The 21100-nt window shown below is 40.2% G+C and overlaps 2 protein-coding genes across 3 annotated transcripts; one reads left to right on the top strand and one right to left on the bottom strand.

Moving 5' to 3' along the window:
* The first annotated feature begins 5878 nt into the window (after positions 1-5878).
* LOC121606515 (beta-1,3-galactosyl-O-glycosyl-glycoprotein beta-1,6-N-acetylglucosaminyltransferase-like) lies at positions 5879-9949 on the top strand. 2 transcript variants are annotated; one of them, XM_041936870.1, is made up of 4 exons: positions 5879-6762; positions 6871-6964; positions 7693-7836; positions 7948-9949. In XM_041936870.1, exons 1-4 carry the CDS (start codon positions 6455-6457, stop codon positions 8431-8433), a joined length of 1032 nt encoding a protein of 343 aa, XP_041792804.1. In that variant the 5' UTR covers positions 5879-6454; the 3' UTR covers positions 8434-9949. The 2 variants fall into 2 exon arrangements, with proteins under 2 accessions (XP_041792804.1, XP_041792803.1); XM_041936869.1 differs by having other exon boundaries at positions 7432-7836.
* LOC121606241 (protein prune homolog 2-like) lies at positions 8884-20393 on the bottom strand. Its single transcript, XM_041936443.1, has 10 exons — positions 20319-20393; positions 17817-18329; positions 16614-16702; positions 15979-16173; positions 15645-15818; positions 14891-14990; positions 14423-14554; positions 13378-13464; positions 13000-13098; positions 8884-10430 (listed from the first exon to the last, which is right to left on the bottom strand). The coding sequence occupies exons 2-10, from the start codon at positions 18311-18313 to the stop codon at positions 10400-10402; spliced, it is 1404 nt and encodes a 467-aa protein (XP_041792377.1). The 5' UTR covers positions 18314-18329; positions 20319-20393; the 3' UTR covers positions 8884-10399.
* Between the last annotated feature and the right edge of the window lie 707 nt (positions 20394-21100).

Genomic DNA, 21100 nt, shown 5'->3' with positions numbered 1-21100 from the left:
CACCTTATGTGGGCACCAAAAAGTGAAGCGTAGATTCATATATTTAACACTGATACAGGCTGAATCACTTGGCAGTACTGGTTGGAATGTGGACATGCTCCATTGGGATGTTTTTTCCAACTTCCTGCAGACTGTTCACAAATTTGTCCTTACTGCAGAAGATGGAGCTGTAGAAATGAGAAATCATAAAGCTTTAACATGATCATCTAAGTCAGGCATGTCCAAACTATTCCATAAAGGGCCGTGTGGCTGCAGGTTTTCGTTCCAACCAAGGAGGAGCTCACCAGGCTGGAATCAATTAATCAGCTGATCTCAGTGTTTAGCTGATAACAAAGGGATCCCTTGATGTTGATTGGTTGGCCTGGTGCGCTCCTCCTTGGTTGGAACGAAAACCTGCAGCCACACGGCCCTTTATGGAATAGTTTGGACATGCCTGATCTAAGTAGATGGCAAAGAGGACAGCCAACCAACATGCACAAGGAATAGCGACGAAACAAGTTACTTTCAAATGTGACATGACCCAACACTGTATAACTTAGTTGGGTGGAGGAACACACGTTTGTGTGTGTTAAACATTACAGTCATACAATATTCAACATTACAGTTGCTGCTCACACGCACACGCACGCACGCACACACACACACACACAAAGACAACGGAAAACACAGTGGGCATAACACATATAGTTTTTTCTTTGTTGTTTATTTTAAGAATATAGGCTCATTCTGAATTTGATACCTGCAATTCAGAAAAGTTGGGATGGGGGCATATTTAGCACTGTGTCACACAACACTCAGGAAGCGTTTTGGAACTGAGGATACCTATTGTTCAACTTTTTATACTGAATTCCCATTCTTGCTTGTTTTACGACTTCAGCTGCTCAACAGTCCAGTGTCTGCATTGTCATATAGGTCTACCTCCCCCCAACCAAAGCCCCTCTAACATGCACTGATTGACATCAGGCTGAACAACAGAAAGAAGCAGGATAGAGAAACCAACACACATGAACACAGACTCAAAGATGCACACATAGTCATCTCTATCTCAGGACTTCTACCTTTCCATCACTGTCTTCTCTCAGCGTGAGTGACTGAATCACTCTCAAGTGACATGACCACTTAATTATGGAAAGATCTGTCATAAATGTACACACACACACAGTGAGAGAGAGAGAGAGAGAGAGAAAGACAGGGTATCCGAAGAAGGGGACATGACATCAGAATTACGAAGAGGGTTGGAACTAATACCGTGATGCAGCTACTAATGAGGAAAGGTAAAACAAATGCACAAACTGAACATTGATTCCAGGACATGGCTTTTGATTTGAAGTTTTCGTTGAGGGAAAAGTACATCTTGTGTGAGACATAGTGTGAAAAATGGCTGGTTTGCATGAAAAGCAATATCACTGTTTTAAACTGATCTGTGCTGCCTCTCTGTGGTAAAAGACAGTAGTGCAGATCTTAGGCTTTGGAAAACCTGTGCAAACCAACTGTTGTTTGGTCTCTGTTTCACACACTTGCAATCAATAGAAAACCCCTACAATCATGTTTCAGCTTCTAAGGATGACCAGTGAAAGAAAACTTCTGTCTGTAAATTAAAGTGTCTTGCTGCAGTTTTCTTTCAAAAGGGATGGGCCTACCAGTCTCTGGAATATTATATTTAATATTCTGAGGACATTAACTCTGTGGATTAAATCTGAGGTAACAAGTCTTGGTGTTAGATTCAGATGTACGTTTCAAGTCCCAACATCAACAAGGTGACAAAAACCACCTTGACCTAAAGTATGACCATTTACAATACAAAATGCTGAAAAGGTGCTTTTAATTCATTCCTTTATTTCAAGCCGACTCGGTATCTGTAACACACCATTTACTGCCCTCCCAACAAAACAACTTCAGCTCATTCAAAACTCTGCAGCTTGACTATCAACCAGAACCGAGAGGAGAGGGCACATTAGTCCTGTTTTAGCTACTGGCTTCCTGTAACATTTCGAATTGATTTTAAGGTCCTCCTTGAATACAAAGCTCTGAATGGACTAGGACCAAGCTACATTGCTAAATCCCTTGTTCACTATTTGCTGCTCTGGAACACACTACCTAAAGATATCAGGGAAGCCAGCTCTCTGAATATTTTTTAAAGAAAGCTAAAAACTTACCTCTTCTCTTCAGCCTTTAACTAGCTATGGCTTCCTGACACAGGTCTGAAATGTTTGTGCTTTGCCTCACCCTTACATACTGCTGTGCTTCTTCTAAAATGTTGTAACTGACTTGAGTTTATGCTTTCTTTATACTCTATTTCTAACTTGATTTTATCATTAATATTTAGAGGGTTTCATTTCCATCTATGTATTCACATCATTCTATTTTCATTATCACTTTGATCTTATTTTTACTATTATTAGCAGTGGGTTTTATTCTCCATATTTTTGTACATTCATTTTCTATCCCTGTTTTAATTCATGCATGTCATTTTTTTGTTGGGTTCCTAATGAACTTTATTATTAGCATTATTGTCATAGTCTGTGTGGGTTGTCTGCTTTTCAGTGCTTCGGTCAGTGCGGTGAGTTGTAGCCATATTGGGTGACTTCCTGTCCACTGGTATGCAGCTTTCAAGTCAACTTCAGTTTTTCACCTTGTTTTAATTGACTGGTAACTTTAAATACCTGAGGTACACAATAAAGGTATCCTGTGGAGTTTTTGATCATAGTAGAACTATAGAGCAATGTTTTTATGAGTGGGTCCCTGTTTCACCCACTCACGAGGACGCACACACTGCCATTAGCCTACTGTTCACCAGGTGGTGGTAATGTGACAGGAAATGCATGTTTAATAAGGAGTGACCCGATTTTACACACACACACACACACATCCTATGAGACACTGTTGGTCAGTTGTTTTTAAATAAATAAATAAATACACACACACACACACACACACACACACACACACACACACACACACACACACAAAGTACAGGCCAAAAGTTTGGACACACCTTCTCATTCAATGCGTTTTCTTTATTTTCACGATTATTTACATTGCAGATTCTCACTGAAGGCATCAAAACTATGAATGAACACGTGTGGAGTTATGTACTTTACAAAAACACGTGAAATTACTGAAAACATGTTCTATATTCTAGTTTCTTCAAAATAGCCACCCTTTGCTCTGACTACTGCTTTGCACAGTCTTGTCATTTTCTCAATGAGCTTCAAGAGGTAGTCACCTGAAATGGTTTTCACTTCACAGATGTGTCTTACCAGGGTTAATTTCTTGCTTTATCAATGCGGTTGGGACCATCAGTTGTGTTTTGCAGAGGTCAGGTTAATACACAGCCGACAGCCCTATTGGACAACTGTTAAAATTCAATTTATGGCAAGAACCAATCAGCTAACTAAAGAAAAACGACTGGCCATCATTACTTTAAGAAATGCAGGTCAGTCAGTCTGGGAAAATGCAAAAACTTTAAATGTGTCCCCAAGTAGATTCACAAAAACCAGCAAGCGCTACAACACAACTGGCACACATGAGGACCGACCCAGGAAAGGAAGACCAAGAGTCACCTCTGCTTCTGAGGATAAGTTCATCCGAGTCGCCAGCCTCAGAAATCACAAGTTAACAGCAGCTCAGATCAGAGACCAGATGAATGCCACACAGAGTTCTAGCAGCAGACCCATCTCTAGAACAACTGTTGAGAGGAGACTGCGCGAATCAGGCCTTCATGGTCAAATGGCTGCTAGGAAACCTCTGCTAAGGAGAGGTAACAAGCAGAAGAGATTTGTTTGGGCCAAGGAACACAAAGGAATGGACATTAGACCAGTTGAAATCTGTGCTTTGGTCTGATGAGTCCAAATTCGACATCTTTGGTTCCAACCGCCGTGTCTTTGCGAGGCACAGAAAAGGTGAACGGATGGATTCCACATGCCTGGTTCCCACTGTGATGGTGTGGGGGTGTTTTGCTGGTGACACTGTTGGGGATTTATTCAAAATTGAAGGCACACTGAACCAGCATGGCAACAACAGCATCCTGCCGCGACATGCCATTCCATCCGGTTTGTGTTTAGTTGGATGATCATTTATTTTTCAACAGGACAATGACCCCAAACACATCTCCAGGCTGTCTAAGGGCTATCTGACCGAGAAGGAGAGTGATGGAGTGCTGCAGCAGATGACCTGGCCTCCACAGTCACCTGACCTGAACCCAATCGAGATGGTATGGGGTCTGCAGAGTGAAAGCAAAGGGGCCAACAAGTGCTAAACACCTCTGGGAACTCCTTCAAGACTGTTGGAAACCATTTCAGGTGACAACATCTTAAAGCTCATCGAGAGAAGGCCGAGAGTGTGCAAAGCAGTAATCAGGTGGTTATTTTGAAGAAACTCTTCCTATCCTGATTCTGGCACATCTATAGATAATAAGAAAGAAAGGCAACAAAGCCTAATAGAAACCTACCTACAGCATTACACATTTGGTGCTTGGTGCACAATATTTTTATGACATCCAACTTTTGCTAGTGTTGTTTCAAAGCAGCCATGACTCGTGGCATTTTTGGCACGGTTGGGACTATGTTGGTTCGGGCCCAGCTAAGAGTACATCTCATCCAATGACGGAGCCTGTTAAAGGGCTACACAAACACTCATAGAACTGGAGTTACATCCAGGTAACTAGTTTTGGTGTGGGCGTGGCTTCCCTCCTTCCTCTCGCAGCTCCCTCCTTTTTGTGGTTCATTCACCTCACCTGCCCAGCCTGCATATCAGCCTTCAATCAACCCATCAACAGTGGATCTACCTCGGCTGCAGTGGTAGAGACACGCTTCAGGACCTGGTTAGTGATCTGCTCTTTGTGTTTAATTCCTAGATAGCACTAACTGTCTTTTCCTTGTACCCACCATTATTCCTCATCTGTCTGCTTGCTCGCTTGCCTGCCACCTACTTGCCTGTTAATCCTCTTGCCATTCCAGCCTACCCACAACCAACGTTCCTCTACTGCCAGCAATCTTCCACCAACAAAACTTTTGAACCTTATCTTATCTGTGTGTCTGTGTCCTGTGCTTGCGTCCACCCTGCAACACTGTTCCCTTATTTCATACCAAATCTTATTTTCAAGGAAAAATAGTGTTTTACAGTAGGAGTAAATCAAATATGTTCAGAGAGGCATTTTCTGTCACTGAATGTACTGTTCCTGGAAAATGCTGCGTTATGCTACTATGCAACAAGATGACACATTTTTCATTGATTCTGGTTTTAAGAATGGAATGTGTGTGTGTGTGTGTGTGTGTGTGTGTGTGTGTCATGTGAAGAACAGCAAAGCTCATTTACTGCCAAAACCAAAACACCCCAATCAACATTGTATCTTAAAATGAATTCAATGAATTCTGTGGTAATATTTGAAAAACATTGTCTTGTTTATGTGTCATAAATGCAGTTGAAAAATAGATAAATGAATAAACAATGAAATTAGATGAAAAAAAATGTAAAATGAAAGACCAGTGGATTTAGAATACGTTTTTATTATTCATTTCAGTAAGTGGTTGCCATTTTAATCAGCCAATCAGTATTTATTTGCAAATCACACTTTTTTCCTGTTCATTCCCTTTTTTTCTAATAATGGTACTTTCTTTGCTGACTCTCTGTCAGGGTCGGCGTTTTTTTCAATATGAACTTTATTTTAAGGTCACAGGATGTTTTATGGTCAGAACAGATCTATTATGTTGATAATCTGATCACAAGTTGCAGGATCACACCCACCACTTTCACATTGCAAGTACTTGTTTAAAAAACTACATCACAAGGAGACCACAAATACTGTTTTAGAAAGGGAAACATATTATTTTACTTCACTTACTTTAGAGGACTGAAAGGTATATTTTGCCTTTTGTTTATCTCTAAATCTCAATCAATATTCCATTTCTTTTTTTTTTTTGCTCATGTTTTCAATCATGCATTTTGATTGCATGAGTGAATGATGAGTATTAACTTGCGACATGAAATTTGCTTTATGGTCACCACTGATTTAATGCTTGTCAATTATAACATGTTGGTCTAACAATGATATATGCCAGTATCACTTTTCTTATCTTGTTTCCAGGGCAATAATGTACGGAGTGACTAATCTGCCTAGGAGCTTATCTACACATAAACAGCATTACTCCAAAAACATAATGCAGAGTCATGCTGATGTGCAGTAAACCACAGAATGTGGAAATAACTAGAAAATCATCTATAATATGCCAGATGACAAATTTTCAACTTAGCTTTTAGATTGAAATAAATCTAAATATAACAACTCAGTAGTGCATGTATGAATTGTATTGTAATGATTCAGGAAGGCCTTAATTTGACACAGAGCAAAGTAAATCAGTGACTCGATGAAAATAATTTAAAGGCTAAGTACAGTTGGAATAGACACAGAAGTCACACTGTAAACGCATCTTAGTTGAGGTCTCCCTCTCAAATAATGAGGCTACAGAAACGAGGACGCCTGCTGCTGTTGCTGAAGCTCATTGTTGTACTGGGATCGCTATGGATGCTTATCCTACTCAGTCACCCCAAAACAGGCTGGGATCCTACCCACATTCTTGGGTACAGGTGGTTGGAGTATACAGATGCTGATGGCGGCCCAGAGAAAGTTTGCAACTGCTCAGCAATCCTGCAGGGAGAGAAGGAGGCACTGGTGCAGGCTAAACTACTGTCCATCACTAGAGAGTTCCACAAGAGTGTTCGGATCCCCAATGAGTATTATATCAAGGCAACCCAAGACTGCAGGTGTGTTTCTTTAAACTTCAAAAGACATTATTTAAATGTTGTGAATTTAACAGAAATCCTAGGGATCATGCATTCCCTATGATATTGTTCAGTTTCATTTATTTACAGGAAATTCAGGATAAGCAGGAAATACATATCATTCCCCTTAAGCCAGGAGGAAGAGGACTTCCCTCTGGCTTACTCTATGGTTGTGCATCATAAGGTATGCAAATTCTAAATATAAGTTCAAATACAATTTAAAAACAGTGTAGTAGTGGTCTGAACAATGCACTTCAATCATGAATTAAAGAAGCATTTCACCAATTTTACACATGAAGTTCAGTTTAAATGTCAGAAGGAGTACTTCTCAGTCTGTGAAAACAGCTGTGTAATAGCTTCTGCATTTCAAACTGGAGGTGTGGAGTTTGAAAGAAGTGGGCATATTGGAGGCAAGGGGGTCTAATGAAAATGGCATTATGGGAAGTTTTGGAATCTGCCATTTTTGTAACTTGCCCCATACTAGGGACTAAAAGTCAGCATGTGTCAGCCTCTGCTGCTTCAATGTTTAAATCTGCCTCTTATGAGTCCCACAAATTTATGGAAGAGCAACATTAAATTGCCGGAGTGCCAATCAATGAGTAAATGAAATATACACAAATAGCATTTGAATTCTTCTGTCATATACTCTAGGTGCAGAACTTTGAGCGACTGCTGCGAGCCATCTACACACCTCAAAATATCTACTGTGTCCATGTGGACAAAAAATCAGAGGCCTCAGTCTTCTCTGCCATCAGGGCCATTACCTCCTGTTTCCCAAATGTCTTCATGGTCAGCCAGGCTGTGGACGTGGTCTATGCTGCATGGCCACGTGTCCAGGCTGACCTTAACTGTATGGCTGATCTGTATCACGCCAACATAAAATGGAAATATTTCATCAACCTTTGTGGCCAGGATTTTCCTCTGAAAACCAACTTGGAGATTGTAAGGTTGTTGCGTTCACTGAGGGGCGGCAACAGCTTGGAGTCAGAAAAAATGTCAGAACGAAAGAAGTGGAGGGTGTCAAATGTTCACCAGATAGTTGATGGAAAAATCCAGGTACTCCTTTTGGATTTCTCTCATGTGTGACATATTTTCCAAAAATCTTTCAGTTCACATTGACCTTAATGATGTCACCATTACACTGATTGGCTATTTCAACTGTCTCAGGGGATAGGAAAGGCAAAGGAACCACCTCCATTCAACCTGCCCATTCTGTCAGGAAATTCCTACATTGTGGTTAACCGAGGCTACATCCGCAGCGTGTTGGAGGACACCAGAGTACAGGCACTGATCGAGTGGGCCAAAGACACCTACAGTCCTGATGAGTTCCTCTGGGCAACTATTCAGCGAATCCCTGGCGTTCCTGGATCAACATGGCCCAACCCCAAATATGACATGACTGACATCAATGCGATTGCACGACTGGTGAAGTGGCAGTGGCATGAGGGGCCACAGGGTTCGCTGCAGGCGGTGTACCCAGAGTGTCACGGTAACCATGTCAGGGCAATATGTGTGTATGGTGCTGGAGACCTGCAGTGGATGCTTGAGCAGCATCACCTCTTTGCCAATAAGTTTGACGTAGACACAGATTCGATTGCTGTCTACTGCTTGGAGAAGTATCTGAGACAAAAGGCACTGGCTGAGTTATATTAGATGTAGTTTTCTGCACTTTTCAATGTTAAAATTATATTCCAGTGTGATAAAAGCCAAAGTGATAAGAAAAACACAACCACAATAACTTGATAAAGTTAGGTTTAAGTTTCTGTCCATCAGTTTTTCACATGCATTAGCTAAAAAAGCCCAGAAAAAAGTCTCTGTGCAATATCAATGTGAGTGGAGAGAATGACTCTTCACTCACAGTCCCCATGAAACCTGACAGAGTTTGAGCAGCTGCATAAAGAAAAACAAGGAAAATGTTTAGTGTCCAAATGTATAGCTGATATGAACCATTGCACATACACTAAAGCAAATTGCTTTAAGCAAAAGGATGTTAAAGCAGTGATGTGCTTTTATATGAGATTAATTTGTATTCACTTTGGTATTCATGAGCAGACAATTTAATTCACTGTGATTCAATATTACAAGTAAAACCAAAAGTCACTGTCAACAGGGTACTTTTCATTATTATATAGTGTGCATTGTAGTGTATGGCATATTTTTTGAAAAGACATTTGAGGAGGAACACATCTTTAATGGAGTAAAACATTTGACATATTTTACAACAAATGAATATCTTGCAAGCCACAAACAAATGTATACAGATATCAGAAAAAGCTAATAAAAGTCGACACACCCATACCTGCGCAGTAGGCGCTCGCTATACCGTACCTCTCTCACCATCAGTCAACATATAGAATTTCTTTTGACCCCAGTGATCACAGCAATCTCAAACAGCAGCAACTGAAAGCATGCAACACATTACTGCAGCTACTAATAACTGATAATTTATTACCTTTATTATCGGAAATATTTCCACAGTGATATACAGTGTTAATAGCCTACTGAGAGCGTTTTAAGGATTGTATGAGATAGTGACAAAATGTAAAAACCTGCTGTGGCAGGAGCCGCCTTCTCTTTCATAAGATATTCAAAAAACAGCTTGGTCATTCTGCTATGTGCCATGAAAAACATAACTCGTTCAGTACAATGATTCTTTTCTGTCTGTTTTTGTTAAGTTTTCTGTAGTGGCTCCTCTGCTCTGGAATAGCCTGCTGGAGGCCATTAGACAGGGTGAAACTATTAATGCTTCTAAGATGCACCTTAAGACCCACCTTTATTCTCTGGATTTTAAGTGTGTTTAATCCTTTCTTATTTTTATCTCATTCCTTGGGTTTTAAATGAACTTTCAATTTCAATTTTGCTTTATTTCCTCATCTGTTATTCACTTACATGCCTTTATGCTTGTATGTGTATACATGTATATCCGTCTTTGAAAAGCACTTAGGTGCAAAACACTTTTGCTTTTTAAAGTGCTTTATAAATGAAATAAACTGAAATTAAAGCTTGACTACTAAAATTACAGTCTAACTATAGTATTCCTTAACATTACAGTCTACTGACAGAGCTAGAGTACAGTAGCATCCCAACTGTCCAGGGAACACAGCAGATGGACTGTAACGCAACTTCTGTTTGCATGTTATTGGTTAGTATGCAAGAGTCATAAGCCTTGCTATGGTGTCAGGTTATTAAAAGAGACACATGGCAACCGACAGGGTAGATTGATGCATGAACATAATAAAGTCAGTAATTCCTCCAAAAAGAATTACGTAAGAATTAAAGCATTGTTCAAATTAGTCAAAGAAAACTCAAGCTACCGGATGGGGACGCAGTCAAGTGCTATCTAGCGTACAGTGGTACAAGATAAAGCATCTTCCCTTCAGCACAGTGACTGTCCCGGCACTGTAAATACAGTATTATGCTCAGCACCCTCACGTTCGTACATTCCTCAGTGAACAAGCAATTGTCTCATGTTTTGTACCACAGGATCTTCCTTTCTAACCCATTGCTAGTTGTTGGTGTCACAACTATGTGCGTACACATCATGCTGCAGGCTGGCTTATACTCAGGTATGCTGCGGAGTACAGCATAATGCAAGGAGAGGATAGGCAGCAGCCGGGTGTCAAACAACAGAGCCCCCCTTCTTGTCGGTTCTGACAGGGAGAGAAGATGAGATAGTTGCAAGAGATCAGATCAGTTGCAGATGATTTTATGATGTAACTGTAATGGGACATGAAATACACCTATTGACATTCTAGCTATACATTTATTTCTGTTAGCCACAACACAAAATCAGCATTTGTTCAGTGGCTACCAGCACTGCAGAGTGGCTTCTCTGTGGCATTTTGAAATATTGAATATAAAATACTTATACAAATAATAAGTGATGAGTTTACTGTGCAGAAGGCTGGTCATATGATTATCTCTGCATTCTACTGCCTTTATCAATAATCTTTCATTCTTAATACATACAAACAGATTCACTCACTGCAGCAAGTAGTATGGTGTTTACTGTAATACTGTATACTCAGAAATCCACTAAACATTTACTTACTACCAAAGTCACCTTTAGTCATGGAAAGCATTGCCACTTGTTGGCACATTTGGCTCAGCAATAGTGTTTAAATTGGGCCAATAACTCTCTTTACGTGATCAAACTTTTCCTGCCGGCAAATATTCAGCAGTCATTTCCTTCTTTGTCTCTGTTCAATTCACTCACTGACTACCGTCTGCTACTCACTTAGCTGTTGTGTCTTGCAATTCTGTATCCAGTCTGGTTTGCATTGGGTTGAAAGAAAGAAAGCAAAGGTTAGGGAGTGAGGTAAACAGCACAATGTGGGGAGGGGTCAGGGTCAGTACACATGCAGCTGCTTGTGATTAATAACCTGTGTCCACATTGCCATAGGAGGGTGAATGGAAGGAAAGGAAGACAAGCATCAGTGCTGTAACATGGGAGTGTTCAAGGTCAAAGGAGTGAGGCAGAGATGCACTGCAATGCATAGGAGTGCAATCATATTCCAACAATATTCCAGTCAGAAGAGTGAAAATTTTACTCTCAAACATTTAACCACCTTTTATGGAAGCCCATAGGAGGCTATTGATAAACGATGAAGTAAACTTAAAAATGAAATTCCACAATGGCATTTTTATTTTGTCAATAAAACAGCAATGTTAACTAAATGTAAATGTAAATGCAATGGACTGAGGACACTGTTCTGCTTATTGTATCACAGCTTTTTCCATTTTTATTTTAATATGGCCATTGAACATCCATAAGAGTATGTGAAGATGGAAATGCATATTAGATTATTGCATTTTTAGTCAAGTACTGTAACACGTACAAAAATGAAAGATAATAATGCTACTGTGGAGTTTACATTACCGTTTAAATATAGAATATTTTTTGGGTTGACATCAATCTGTAGTTTTCAGACTTGATACATGCTCAGTGGTACATAAAAGTGCAAGACGTGGCCCCTTGCATAAGGGTTGAAGTTTGAATTGGACAGCTTGAAATTTTTCACTGTCTCATCTCCACTCTATGTACAGCAAAGCATCAGCAAGTGTGTGTTTTAGGTATTCTGTGAGCTGCAAACAGACCATTTTCCCTTATGTAGATCTGGATAGAAATGGCAGAAAATGCAGAAATGCAGTCAAAATACTGTATTGCATATTATTTTACAGTGTGGGCCCATTCTGCTGGCGACTATGAAAAAGTCAAATCTGTGCTGCTCCTCTATACAGTCCACAGAAACTCTGAACCATTTGCATCTATTCATACTGACAGAGAAATTTGTGTTTTCCAGTTTGGAGTCTGTCCCCCTATGCATTGCACATAATTTCCTCAATAACAAACCATCAGACCAGACAAGCTTTTTGAGTGACTGTGTATATCTGGTTGTTAGTGCCAGCTACCTGAGGATATATACTGTTTGTTCATTAGATTTCTACTAAAATGTCACAGATGAGCAGGTGACACAAACCAATTTACAGGGAAAGCCACATCACAGACTGAGAGAAATAAGAAAATCAATATCTGGCTCAGTTGTTGTTGGATAAGGAGACAGCCAAAGGTCAGTCAAAGGTTAGTCTCAGCATGAGAAAATTGTCAAAGGAAGGATTTTTCGGGAAGATTCTACACAACCAACTGATCAATACAGGCAGGTTATGGGGAGTTACCTCATGCATGCAAATTTGTGTATACCCCTCTCCTCGTCATACCTTGGGGCAAAGCGAGAGATGTATAAGCATGCCTGATATAGGCACTTGGAGTAAAAGTTTCCATTTTGTTTGTTTCCCTTTTTCAAGAAGAAATTTAGTGTGTCGTTCTTGAGTAAGTGGACATGATTACAACAGATATTACAGTACTTTTCATTACCATGGCCTTTAACACCTTGGAAAGGTACACAAAATATACAGAGACACTTGCAGATCCAGATATAACATCAGTCAGGCCTGCAGCTATGCAAAACAAAAGATTATATTACTGTTCTTAGCTTTTATAGGCTCGCCGAACAGGTTTTAACTGCCATTGTAATTAAAATTGCAGTGGAGGAGGGGTTGGTGGTGGCAAATAAAAAGGCCAAGGTCTCCTGGTATTTTTTTCAGTTATTCTGAAAGCTTATATTGCTGCCTAATGGCAAACAAACTGTTTTCACATGTCTGTCACTGTGTAGATATTATTGTGTAGAATTCATGTATTTAATATTGAGGCTGACTCACTTGACAATGCTGGGTGGAATGTGGACATACTCCATCGGGATGATTTCTCCAAGCTCCTGCAGACTATTCACATATTTGATCTTACTGCTGAACTTGGAGCTGTGGAGAACAGAAATAATAAAGGTTTGTCTCAGTAACATGCTCATTCAAGCACTGTCAGCTCCTGGATTTCTACTGTAATCAAATCATCTTAAATCCTAAATAAATAGTTAGGAGCATAAAGGGTGTTGTATCTTGATGTGTGATTGTGTCAAATGCTCATAGGTTAGTAAATATGCTCATATGTGGATAATGAAATACTGTATTATTTCTTTCCAGTATATACTGGCAGTAAGCATTTAATTGCTGATAGAGTTAAGAGTATGAAATTATTAGGACCTTATGAAGGGTCTGGTGATTCCCAGCAAAGTCCGTATGAACCACGAAGGATGGACGATGATGAACATCTTAAGGTTTTTCTTCAGTCTGTGGGACAAGAGGAGAGGGATGGGTGGTGTAAAGAGTATCAATAATTAACTAATTAAATAATTAATCATCTCTATACTGCTGGCAGGTCTAAAGTCCACTTTAAAACAAGAGTAGAATGCCAGTGAGCTCATGGTTTTTCACAGTGAAGTTGTTGAGGGAGTTATTTCTGACACAATTTATAATAACAGACAATATTCAGTCAAAACGTACAACTAAGGTCATCACACACAAGTACTGATTATTAGAAAAAGGTTTATGCTTATCCCAGTCAAGCAGTAAGTATGCCCCCTACTGGCCTATTTATGATAGTGTTGATGAGTAGTGATGGGACTAATGTCCAAATAAGAACAACAATTACCAACCATGAGCTGAGTTATAATTATTTTTTGCATGACAGAGAAAACCTACAAGCAGCCTGCCTACAGCAGACAAAATCTTTATGTATTAATGGTGGTTTGGTTGAGCATACATGATTTTAATCATATCAACTCTTTTTAAAATTAATTTTGAATAAGTCAACTTTCTAAAGTCTCTCCTTTCTAAAGAGCACTTTATACACAAGGCGTTGCAAAGGGGACAGTGATTTATTATTAACTTTCCCCATTCAAGGTTACTTTTGATATCTCTATTATATTTAATAAAATGTATTTGAAATTATTAAAGTCTGCTTTAGACATTCTGCATAATAACATTGTAATATGTTATTTAAACTTGATATCTAGGTGATATGCAATCAAAACCTGCCCTGTGTAATAAGGCAGAGAAAAAAAACGAAAGAGACTAAAGAACGTGAATATTATTATTAGACAAATACGTTTTCCACATTGTTTGAAGTCAAAAGTCAACAGTGTTTTAAAAACAAGGATGGTGAGGAGAGATTCTAGGTGGATGAACATGAATGTTTGTGTGTGTTAAACATTACAGTTGCTGTGCACCTAGTTAGTGTGAATATTACCTTCTGTCTATCATTTGGTAGCACTTTTTCATCCAGGTAAAACCAGGCATCCTCCTGCGAGGTGTGGCGCCATTCAAGTAAACAATCATGTAATCTTCTGCCACCATTAGTTCCAAGGTACTTATTACATACCTACACACACACACACACACACACACACACACACACACAAAACCACAAAGACAATAGAAAACATGGTCCATAACAAACAAGGTAGAAATTGGCCTTACTGGATATCAGTGGTTGACCTCACTAGCGCTCTTGCAGTCAAAAAAAAAAAGAAAAAAAAAATTCCCATTCCCAGCATGTAAAATCTTGTTCAAAGTGAAGCCTGGTATCGTAGCATATTAATGCCAATTGTTTTATAATGAGACATTTAACGATCACAAATGGCTAAAATGTTCAGCTTTCCACATGACTGGTTGACATGTCCACATATTTTCGATCATGTGGTGTAGCTTTACTTACAGAAAAAGGTTTTCCATTACATAATTGTAATTGTCACAGTTGCTGTCCGGTAGGAAGCATGCCGCAAACACGATGATGGCGTTGTGCTCAGCGTAATAACCTGAAAACATGAAATATAAACACAGTGAGTCTCACTTGCTGTGTATACGCACCAACCTCTGCTTTCATCCTATATGAAACTGTTCTCTCAAAAACATTTGAAATTGAAAACAATTATTTTCTTCTCATCTTATCCACCTGATTATTTACTGTGACCCAATAGTTCATGCCCCATCAGTTGGCACCATTATTAACATGGATGCTTATTTTGTAGTCTACACATGCAAAAGAGGGACGTGACTTGATTTAAAGTTCAGTGATTCACACATTACTGTAAACCACTCGTCCCTGTTTCACTGAGTAGTTACTTCCATGGTATTAAAGGTTATCAGCCAATAATGATGCACATTATCCGGGGAGGGTTAAATCTAGGAATTGGTTGTAGAAAGTTTCGACAATAAAGTCCAGTTGCCCTTGATTCAGCTCTCCTTGGATAACCAAGAGCATTCAAATTCTATAAGCAGAGTCTGAATTTGAGGGGGAACAGTTGGAGTCTAGCAGCCATGGCTCAACAGTATTCAGAATTGCTTGGAATATAGTTATATTACTGAAAGACGCTCAACACATGAGCACATGATTCTACGAGACAAAATAATGCAAAGCTATGAAACATGGGAGAAACTGGTGGACGTGGGTGTTAAGCATGTTTACGTACCTCCATGAGAAATGACTCTTTTGTATGGCTCAATGCACTTCATGTCAATGCGATGCTCCTGCTCTCCAATCACAACGCTCCTCCACAGCCGCCGATCCCTGCTCTCCTCAGCTGCTCCGTGTCCTGCGACACTTGAAGCTGCTCCTGCACCCAGATTAGGCCCTTCTGAGTCCCCTGTTCGCAACATGAAGACAGCTGATACTGTATGAACGTGAAGCTTGACAACATGACAAATTTAGATTTTTACTAAACTTTTTTGGGGATTTCAGGTCTACAATGTGACTGTGTTTCTGTCTAGACATGTTTGCATCTTATCTTCAGGTGTGTGTCTGACCTTCTAAGTCGGCCTCATCGGGCGAGTCCAGGTCATCTATGTTGACATCCAGATCATCGCCAGTGTCCAAGGCCTCGTCCTCTGTGTCTGAGAGAAGAGACCCCTCACTGTGGTCCAGGGACACATTCATTGGTGGAGCCGCCAACTTTCTCCTTTGATTGGACCCGCCTGACAGATCCGCAGACGAAGTTGGATCTGCTCAAAGAGAAGCTTTGGTGTTATTGCTAGCGATTAAGGTACATGTAGGTCTTGTCCTTCAAAAGAAGTTTAGATCCCCAATGACTAATTTGGAAACAAGGGCAAGTCTACATTACATAATTTGCATTTTATTTCTATAGATTATCATGTAAGCGCATGATTATAGGACAGAGTTCAGAGCAGTAGAGGTTTTATATGAAAGGTGGAGTACATTTCTACCCATGCTAAGCATTTATCAATAAATCCAAGTAAATACCCTAAATTATTCATGCAGATGGCTAAAATATGTCAAAACTGTTCCCTAAACCTCCACGACACATTAAATATGGATATCAATCTTATAATTTACCTGTAAGCCTATACCTCTAACCTTTTACCTACAAGATGAAACAAAAATCATCAGTACTCATATTCAAATATTTTATAGTTAGAGTTACCTTCTCTGTTATCCATCTCCTCAGCAGCTTCCTCACCGGAGGCCGTTTTCACCATCATCCCAACTGCATCTTCTCCCTGTTGGGAGTGTCTGCTCAGAGGCACAGAAAGACAATAATGAGCCACAACATAAATTATCATTGCTATCATCACTGCCACCATAGGCACAGCTACGCATAATATTGGGCCAAACAAACCAAAGACAATCATCTACAAAGAAAAACAATCCAACTTTTTCCATGACATAAAAGATAACAGAAGTAACAAAGCAGACGGAGAGAAAGCGACTCACTGCTTCATTCCCAGGCTGAATGGGTGGGCTGAGGAAACAATACTGAGCAGTGTTGCTACCTCCCCCCAACCAAAGCCCCTCTAACAGACTCTGATTAACATAAGGCCAAACAATAGAGAGAAGCAATACAGAGGAATCAGTACACATGAACACAGACACAAAGACACACTCATAACCCTCTCTAACTCAGCACACCTACCTTTCCCTCACTCATTTTTTCTCTACATGTGTGACTGAATCACTCTGGCCACTATCAAGTCACATGACCACGTAATTATGGCAAGATCTACTGTATATGTGCACAAACACACACACACACACACACACCATAAAAGACAGGGGAGGTTATCCCAAAGAGGGGGCTGGTCATTAGAATTACAGAGTTGGGAAAAACATGTACCATGATACAGCCGCTAATGAGGAACAGTTAAACTGAAGTGTACACAAACACATGCAGAGCTTCTTGTACTCATGTAGAGACTGAATGTTGATTCCAGATCAAGACTTTTCATTTGGACTTTTCATTGAGAAAAAGTCCATCTTATGTGAGACATCATGCTGCTTTGGTACAAAAGACACAAATCTCAGTTTTAAACTGATCTGTGCTGCCTCTTTGTGGTAAAAGACAGTAGTGCAACTCTTAGGCTTTGGAAAACCTCTGCAGATCTACTGTTGATTACTCCTTTTCACACACTTGTAATGGACAGAAAACCCCTATAATAATTTTTCAGCTTTTAAGAAAAACCAATGAAAGAAAACCTCAATCTGAAATGACATTGTCTGCTGAGGATAGCTTGCAAAGGGGATAGGCCTACCGGTAGTGCATAGTAATAGATTCCAGAGAGCATTAAGATTTAAGTTTTACAAGTGTTGAACCTGTTGAACTTACTGAGGAGCAAAATTGAAAGCTCACCTTTCCAGGAGAAAGTGAACATATTCCTCTGGCACATACCGCGCGTGGTCTTCCCGCTCAGGGTGGACATCTGATCTGTAGGATGCCTGTCCATCAAACTGGTAATGAGCATGGTCGGACTCATACTGACTCTGGCCATCAGCTTGATACTGAGAGCACTGGAGTTCAGAAGTGCACATGGAGTTAGATTCATCTCCATACTGGCTTTCAGCTCCATACTGAGACTTGGAACCTGGATCATCCAGGCTGTACTTGGCATTAACTCGGTACTGTGCAGCTGTGGCATCAGTGGTAAACTCAGCATAGACATCTGTGGTGTTTTCCTGGATGTTGGATTTAGTATCTACGCAGGCTGGGTGGGTGCTCTGGCTTTCAGTTCTTTGGTCAATGTGGTGATAGTTGTAGCCATGTTGGGTTTGACCCTGAGGTGCATTCTGACTTCCTGTCCACTGGTATGCAGCATTCTCATTAGTTGGCTGGGAGGAAAATTGTGACATCACATCTTGGTGTCTTCTTTTAAGGGAATAGGGGAGGGGGGATTAGTGCAGAGAGGAAAAATTCAGAAAGAATTGTTAATACAACTGGTATGCAGAGAACTTCATCCATCTACCTGGGCTACATATTTTTAAAATACAGAAATTTGGAGTTCAACTTAAATCAGTATATGAAACAAACATTCAAACTGCCCAGTATTCTCTCATTACAATCTAGTGGCTTGCAAGATCAAAATTGGGTATTTCATCTTGTTCAATAGACTGGTGAGTTTTAATATCTGAGGTACACATTAAAGGTATTGAACCATTGTTTTTATGAGTGTGTGTTTCATTCATTCTCCTGAATGCGTGATGTCACACACACTTGCACATGAGCATGCAAGTGTTGCCATTATTCTACTAATCGACAGGTGGTGGTAATGTGTGGCACTTACAAAGTATGCACTGTTGCATGAAGTATGTATACAACTGGGATATACTTCTTCGTGACATTGTGCATTGAATTTTGACCCTCTTGTTTATACCTTATCACAGTCTGTAGTGCAAAATTCAAAGTACAAAAAAAACGGTGCGATTTGGAATGGATATCAAGACTTTTTTACAAATATTGCTCGTTTGGCTCAGTTAATGTGATGTATCTTTCATGTGCAGAGGAATATGGGTCAGACTGACCAGAAAAGCAAGCTGACTTGCATACTGCAAAAAGGGGATGGATGCAGCACAGGCCTTCAGACACGCACGTTAGTGTGTTACACATAAGTAACACTGAATGTTAACAGTCTGTTTACAAGAAAACTCCACAGGATACAATGTTATAATCCACAAAAACAGAATGAAATAAGAATCTGTTTTACAGCCTAACAGTAAATGCCATGCATTCATATAAAACCATACTGTGTAAGATGTGTGTGCAATAATAGAGTACCAACCATCACAACTTCACATCCAGTATATTTCAAACAATTACACAAAAACAAACAAACAACACAGATATTTATATGTACCCTTCTGAAACATAAAGTTGAAGCTGCATGGATAAACTTTTATTGTCTGATACATTGAGTATTACCTAGGCACACACTCACACACAGGCTTGCATGTATACACTCACACCCACACCTTGTAAGAGCGCTAGGGGAGCTGTTTCCATTAGCTGTGGTGGGGCTCCAGCTGTAATGAGGCAGGTAATGCATATTTAATGAGGCGTAAACAGATTTATAAACACACACACACACACACACACACACACACACACACACACACACACACACACACACGCACGCACGCACGCACGCACACACACACACGCACACACACACACAAACACACAGAGCTTCAGATCACATGAGCACGAGATACCCACATATACATGCAGTTCGTTTCTTACCCATACATACACAAACACACATAATCGGTTTCTGTCACACCACTAATATCCATTCTGACATCCTCTCTGTCAGTCCCAGTCTGTCACTCACCCATCCAACAGACACAGACACACAAGCACACGCACACATCATCCAGCTCAATTCCTCAGCAGGGCCTTCTAGCTCCATTTCAACAGTCTGTTCAGCGATGTTAATAATTCTCTGATGCACACTCCTTTGAGAAAGCTGCAGAGACTCAAAAACCCAGCAGAGAACTAAGGGGGAGTGAAGGGATGGGTGGTTGGCACGTGCGTGGGTGTATGCGCAGAATGGGCACATGTGTGCACAGGCGTGTTCATTCACTGGCTGCTAGCAGCTTAAGAATAGAAAGTCTGTCATGAATTCCCTGAACTTCCACTCTATTGGATTGGAGGCAGAAATTTCTCAGATGAGTATCTCAGAACCTTGAAAAATCAAACTATATCTGCATGGCTAGATATACACTAGATGCACATGAGAAAATATGTTGAAATAATTAATTCACATGTTGTTGCTTGACATTTGAATAACTGTAAATGTGACAGAGGGTGATTAGCACAGAGTTTAAAATGAAAATTCATGATTTGCAGTGTATTGCTTACCTTAAAATGGGTGAATAGCAATCTTGAGAAGATTCGTGGTCTCCAATCTGTTGTTCAGTTGCCCATTTATCACGATCAACAGTCTTTATGGGTTGTTCATCATAGTAATCCACTGTATTCTGTAGGCATCTGTCCCTCTTTGGCTCGAACGTTTGTAAGTCTGTTTGTTGAAATGAAGAACATCCTATCAGCTCCTCAGTGAAACTTAGTAGATCAGAAGATCCTAACTGTTGTCTTTCTTCCCTCTCACGCTGTACTTCTGAAGTCCATTTTGGCAGGCTAGTGTGCTCTATAACAGTCTCCTCCTCCCGCTCTTCCTCGTCATTCTCCTCTTCCATTAAATCCCCAGAAAATGGTAATCCAAGTCCTCTGTCAGAAGAAATGCATGATTCACTTAATGGGGTACCAATCAAAGAGCTGGTGTGGGAGACTGAACTGTTGGTAAATGCAGGCGATTGTGGTTCACTTGTGGTTTGAGGTGTGTCCTGTCTTGCTAACTGACCCGTCCAGACTTGCAAGTTGCCCAAAGAAGTCGGACATGGTGGCGGTGCAGAGGGAGACTGCCCACCCTCATCTGAATCTTCCATTGAGATCTGTGAATGAACATACACTTCCTCTCTGGTTTTCAGGAAGTGATCTGATGGATATCTTAATGATGGAGACACACTTCTGGCAACAATGTTTGATTTCTCGTCATAGTTTCCTTCTTCTACTCCTGTTTGACTGCAATCTGTTGGTCTTGAATCTGACTGATGAAAAGTTTCACATTTATTTTTTGATTG

Source organism: Chelmon rostratus, chromosome 5 (genome assembly GCF_017976325.1).
Source record: "Chelmon rostratus isolate fCheRos1 chromosome 5, fCheRos1.pri, whole genome shotgun sequence".
In the NCBI taxonomy this organism is placed as follows: Eukaryota; Metazoa; Chordata; class Actinopteri; order Chaetodontiformes; family Chaetodontidae; genus Chelmon; species Chelmon rostratus.
The sequence above is the reverse complement of the archived record's forward strand: the minus strand, read 5'-3'. Positions and strand labels throughout refer to the sequence as shown.